This window comes from Daktulosphaira vitifoliae, unplaced genomic scaffold, assembly GCF_025091365.1.
Source record: "Daktulosphaira vitifoliae isolate Bord-2020 unplaced genomic scaffold, ASM2509136v1 Scaffold_4, whole genome shotgun sequence".
NCBI lineage: Eukaryota > Metazoa > Arthropoda > Insecta > Hemiptera > Phylloxeridae > Daktulosphaira > Daktulosphaira vitifoliae.
In genome coordinates, this window is record NW_026099575.1 from 2100420 (window position 1) to 2106785 (window position 6366).

Consider the following 6366-nt stretch of genomic DNA (forward strand, 5'->3'; position numbering starts at 1 on the left):
AAGAGAAATTAATAAGAGAACTCCTATGGAAGATTAAAACTAAGAAGTCGTTTATCTCAAAACAATTTTTATTGAAGTACAGCTCTTTTGAAATTTAATGTGTTATGAGTAGAGTTAAATTTAGATAATATGTTTATAGTAAAATATTTATGTATAGAGTATATCAGAAAAAACTTCAGAAATAAAATTCTTAATTACTTTAATAAAAATAATTTAAGAATCAAAAAAATACTCAACTGAATTTTTTAGGACCTACAATAGTTGTAAAATAATATAGTCAAATATATTATTAATCACAATAAACATTCTCTCTAAAAGCTATTATTTGTGCTAGAAAGGATGGGACAACTTTGTTCAGCGCAATGGAATTGAACCTCAGTATCTACACAACACAGCATAAAACATTACCAACAGAGCTAGACCGCCTACCTATTATTAATAATATTATTCTTTTATTACACACAATGATACAATGATACATTTTGCCTCAAAATTCTAAGTGTTGATTAGTTAAAATTAATATACAAAAAAATAAAAACTAACACTGCACTATTTCTCTCAACTACACATCACATTATTAACCTATATGGAAATGTTAGGAATCTAAATCATAAGTGTCTGTTATTTAATAATAAGATTTATCATTACAACTCAATTCCCTTGGCTTGGGAAATCTAATACCATGCATCTTTTTTTCACATGAATTCTGATACACTTTCAATGACCGCCCACCTATCCCTGGTGATAATAATAATAAAAAAATTGTATGCATTATTAAAAGTTAATTGTGTATCTATTTACCTTAAAATGGTATTAATTCATAAAGAACTCATTAATGTCTTACACCAAGGCACCATATAATATAATATTAACAACAATCAAAGAGTATTCAAATCGCTGATCCCCATAAAATAAATTAAAAAAATTAATGACTACTAAATTTTTGTCCAAATTACACCACTGGTTCTAATGGCTAACGTATTTCAAAATAAATTATTTTATAATAAATTTTGTTGAAAAATATTAAACAATATTAATATTTCAAAATTATTTTTTAAAAATACAATACAATTTGAATAATACCCTTGGGTTGACGTCTTGGGTGCAAAATTTTCACATCAAAAGGCTGTGTTGTTGTATGTTGAATAACAGTTACATTAGTTCCAGTCCATTTGTTTGCCTTATTCACAGAATTGCTACGCCAATCAGTCCAATACACATCATTTTCAAAAAGTGTGATTGAAAATGAATGTGAGAGAAGTGCATGCCCTTTTAGAACTTGATGATGATCTTTTCCATTGTAGTCAACTGTATGTATGGAATCCGATCTAGAAGTTTATACTATATATATATATATATCTTATAATTTTAAATAAAATTATCAAAACTTTACTTTGCATCAATCCAGTAGATTCTATCTAAATCATAATCTAAAGTCAAGCCATTGGGCCATTCTCCATCTTCAAATAGATTAATGTAAACAATAACTTTCCGAAATTCGCCAGCCATACTACAGCGTTCAATCCGAGGAGCTGATGAATCCCAATCAGTCCAAAATAAATATCCATATCTTGGGTCAATTGCAATAGCTCTTGGACTCTCCATGTCACCAGCAATTAAACTCTTACGGAAACTTCCATTCAGTTTAGATACCTCTATTTGGTCTAAATTACTTTCAATCCAATATAAATTACTAGCTACCCAATCAACAGCAAGACCTTCAGCTAACGTTAAACCACTTTGAACAACTATTTCAATATCACTTAAAGCTAAAAATTTTATATGTTTTTAAAATGACATTAATAAAAAGTAAACTTACAAAACAAAAAATTAATACATACAACCACCAATTAATGTCCCTTTAAAAATTTTATCTTCTTTTACATCAGTCCAATATAAAATATCAAATCCATTTTTTGCTTGATAAAAATCTAAATTGACAGTATTTTTAAGATTAGAAATCATTGACTTAGCATCTCTTGTTGTTAAATCAATACTTCGTATCTCATGTTTATTGCTAAAAATTATTAGAGGAGTATACTGACCTAGAAAAATAAAGTTTTATTACTAATTGTATGTATCACACATTATGCAAAGCCAAAAATGATGTATTGTAGAAAAATAACATAATTTTATAACTTTCAAACATATTTTAACAGTTCCAAACAGAAATGTTTTTCTATTTGGTAACTTTTTAAAATTTAATTTCTATTGCATTGATTAAAAAAAAAAAATCCACAAAACATATATTATGTATATTAAAAAAGTATTATAATTTTATTACTTTTGTTGATACTTTTACAAGTAAATTTATCAGCAGACAATGAAAAACCACTTTTGCAAGAACATTTGTGTCCATATTTGCCAATTTGTACACAAATTTGGGAGCAACTGCCCCAACTACAAGGACTAATAATTGAACAAGTTACTCCATCAGGTTGAAGATTCATATTTTCAGGGCAAAGACAAATAAATCCATTTGGACTGTTCTTACAAATATGTGAACATTCAGACGCAGTTTCACATAGATTTTCAACTAAAAATAAAATGAAAAAATTAGATTACAATAAAACTATAATCTAATATTAAATAATATAACTTTAAAATATCATATTTAAAATCCCTTATAATTGGAATATATTCCAAGTAGATTTTGTCATTACTAATAAGAATGTTTGTCACTATAATATAAAGGTGTATGCAATTTACCACACTGTCCGCTTTCATCTGAACCATCTAAGCAATCATTTTTAGTATCACATAAGAAATCTGGCAATAGACATAATGTATTGTTATCACAGGAATGATTGGGATACGAACAATTTGAGAAAACAAAATCATCTTTGTGTACATTGCATGCATTACTACTACAATTTTTCATAGAAGCTGTAAGAATTTGCAGTATAACATATGCATTAGTTAATTAAATACAAATACAATATAAAATATTAAGAGGATACTTACTGCAATTTTTTTCATCACTATTATCAGGGCAATCAGGCAACCCATCACAAACATAGCGCTCATCAATACAAAAACCGGTAGAATTAGTACATAGAAATTCATCATTTGAACAAACATTTAAGGAAGTATGTAACCCAACACAATTCAATTCATCTAGAGCGCCATCACAATCAATAGTTCCATCACACTTTTTTGTTAATGGTATGCAAGTATTATTCTTTGCACAAAAAAACTAAAAATAATTGACTTAGAGTAAAAGTATTTTACTAAGTAAAATACTAAGTCTTATATATTTTATAAAATAACAAAACTGTACAAATGTAAAATAGCTTTGTATAGATAAAATTTTAAGATAGAATTTTTAGAAAGTAGAGAAATTTATATAAAATAATTATACTAGGAATCACTTATCTGTGAGCCATTTTATTGTTTCATATTTCATATTGATGATTTTTTAAAAAGTAAAAAAACATTTCTTACTTGTCCTGGACAAAGACTACACATGGTTTCATCAGACCCATCACCACAATTATCTTCCATATTACAAATGTATTCATAAGAGATACAACGTCCATTTTTACATGTGAATTCAGTATTTTGACAAGTATGAATTTCTATAATAACAACACTAATTTAGAAAATTTTAAACTAAATAAGCAAATTTTTAATAATTATTTCAATTTTAAAAATGTTTGAAGTAAATAATAATTTTATAAATATCTATAAATAGAGAAGAACAAAACTTTCAAAACAAAGAGTTATTAAAGAATATTTACCTATTCTTGAATACGTCTATCAAAGAAAAAATTAAATGTTATCTAACATAAGTCCAATAACCATTAATATCGAAAAATTAATTTTTTCCAATAGACTAAATGTTTATTAATAATATTTATTTTTTTTAATTGGCAACAAATAATTTGTTCTATAAATATGTTGTAATGTCCAAGTATCGATAATATTTAGGGTCACTCTTTTATACCAATAATTTAAATTATTGTGAATTAACTATTCAATATTTGAAGAGACAATATTTTATGTATTCATGATGAATTTAAGGAAAATTTTAACCTCACACTGTTGATTAAAAAATTAGTATTTTCAGTTTTAAGTAAGTTTTTTATAATTTCTTTTAATTTTTTACATTTTGGACTATATTTCTTTCATCTTCATTTTCCTCACCTTAATCCCAACTACTTGGGGTCGCCCACCTTTATCCTAAACTTCCACTTATATGTTTGTTCCTTATCTTCTCTAGTCACTCCACTCATTCATCTAAACATTTTCACTTTCTTGTCAACTGCCCAACACTCTGACCCATACATCATAGCTGGTTTTACTAAAGTCTTATAGAATTTACCTTTCAGCATCATTGGAATTTTTTTATTGCATAAGACGCCAGACACTTCTCTCCACTTTAACCACCAACACATAATCCTGTGTCTTACATCCTCATCAATACCCCAGCTTTTTTCCACCACTTATCCTAAATACTTAAAACTTTCCACCTTTCCTATCACATCCTCGCCTATTGTCACTGACCTCCTCACTTTACCTATCTCGTGTTCTTATTTGTTAAACTCATACTCTATCTACTTCGTCTTACTCCTACCTATTATTATCTTCAAGAGTTGATCTCCACACCTCTAGCCTTTGATTAATTTCATCCCTATTTGTTCCTATTAACACTATATCATCATCAAACAACATACACTATAGAAAATATGTAAGGGCTTAAAGCAGAACCTTGGTGCACTCCTACTTTTACCCTAAAACCTTTTGTTCCTTCTCCTACACTTTTTACCCTGGTACAAGTTATCATATAGAAATACATATTAATGTACCTTTTCAGGACTCCTTTTCTCATTAACGCTCTATACACATTTCATAAATAAATAATTTATATATATATATAATATGTGATATAAATATATGTATTAAATATATAATATAATATAATGTAAATAAATCCAAGTCTTTGTTGCTGCATCTTTTTTTAAATTAAAAAAAAAGTATAAGTACACATAATTTTTTTAAATTTCTTGTAAAAATATTATTTTTTGTGGAAAAGTTATCATTTTGAATGCTCCCTTGTGGGCAAATAAAGCGTTAAATTTAAAAAAAAAACATACAAAATGATAGGTAAATATCTTATGAATCTATAAAAAAAAAAATTGATATTGATTTTGTCAATTTTAAAAAAGTTATGGCAGTTTTAAATAAGAAAATTGAAAAAATGTTAAAAGTAAGCGTTTTTTAAAATTGTAATTTTTTTTGAATATTTCCCAAATTTACGAGGAACAAGGGATTTTTTTTCAATTTTTGAGGTTAATATCATCGACCAGATACAATTTGTCATTTTTTGACGTATCATTGAAAGAAATTGGTTCGATAAGAACTAAGAATATGTGTTAACAGACACAAAAAAAAAACACATCATAGTAAAATTAATACCTTCTCAGCTTTGCATCGAAGCTAAAAAAAAATTGTTTAAGATTTTTTATCGTTGCTAAAATTATTTTTAACTTTTTAGTTTGATATGCTTTAAAAGCGTGTTTTTCAGTTTTTTTAAACTATATTTATTTTTTACTTTTTTGTTTTTTATGACATTGCTGTTACAGTCACTGAGTGTTTATTGTCAATTATAACTATCAATATCTAATTTCTGTATTGCCAGTTAATGTGTTTATAAACTCTCAACAATGTGTCTTATTACTATTGACCATAAAGGCTATACGTATACCTTATTTTATGAATATTGTCATAAAAAACCAATTAGCTACCTGTAATTGTAATTCCTTATATATTATACATGTATATATATTAACTCAAAAAAAATTAAACTTTTAAATGTTTATATCTAATAATAAACAATAAAAATTTGTTTATATATATATACAGAGTGATTCATAAAGGATAAGACACTCGTTTACTCAGTAACTATTGAAAATTTTTAATTTTTGGTAAGGAAAATATTGTTTAATTCAAAAAATATTACAATAATATGTAGTAAAAGCATGATATTTTTCATCCCTTCAGGTTAAAAAACATTAACTTGAGTTTTAGCTTCGATGCGAAGCTGAGAAGGTATTAATTTTACTATGATGTGTTTTTTTGTTTATTTTAGCTTCGATGCGAAGCTGAGAAGGTATTAATTTTACTATGATGTGTTTTTTTAATTTTTTTATTTTTTTTATTTTTTTTTTTTTTGTGTCTGTGAACGCTCAATCTCAGCTCTCGCTGGACCGATTTTGATGAACAATATGTCAAAAGATCACAAATCGTATCTAGTCGAAGACATTACCCTCAAAAATTGAAAAAAATTCCCTCGTTCCCCGTAAACGGGGGAAATCCCCCAAAAAATTACAAATTTAAAAATCGCTAATTTTCGATATTTTTTCA

The 6366-nt window shown here is 26.5% G+C and overlaps 1 protein-coding gene and 1 long non-coding RNA gene across 2 annotated transcripts in view; one reads left to right on the forward strand and one right to left on the reverse strand.

The window, feature by feature from the left end:
* LOC126905336 (low-density lipoprotein receptor-related protein 1) overlaps positions 1-6366 on the reverse strand; it is a 97651-nt gene that overhangs the window by 65606 nt on the left and 25679 nt on the right. Inside the window, exons 16-22 of the mRNA XM_050684938.1 lie at positions 3445-3578; positions 2965-3196; positions 2710-2886; positions 2285-2536; positions 1842-2045; positions 1394-1769; positions 1084-1328 (exon numbers count right to left, since the gene is read on the reverse strand). Of these exons, the coding sequence (XP_050540895.1) occupies positions 1084-1328; positions 1394-1769; positions 1842-2045; positions 2285-2536; positions 2710-2886; positions 2965-3196; positions 3445-3578 (1620 nt within the window). The remainder of the gene's footprint in view (positions 1-1083; positions 1329-1393; positions 1770-1841; positions 2046-2284; positions 2537-2709; positions 2887-2964; positions 3197-3444; positions 3579-6366) is intronic.
* Positions 1-6366, forward strand: part of LOC126905381 (uncharacterized) — a 210863-nt gene that overhangs the window by 62147 nt on the left and 142350 nt on the right. The gene's annotated exons all lie outside the window — the stretch shown is intronic.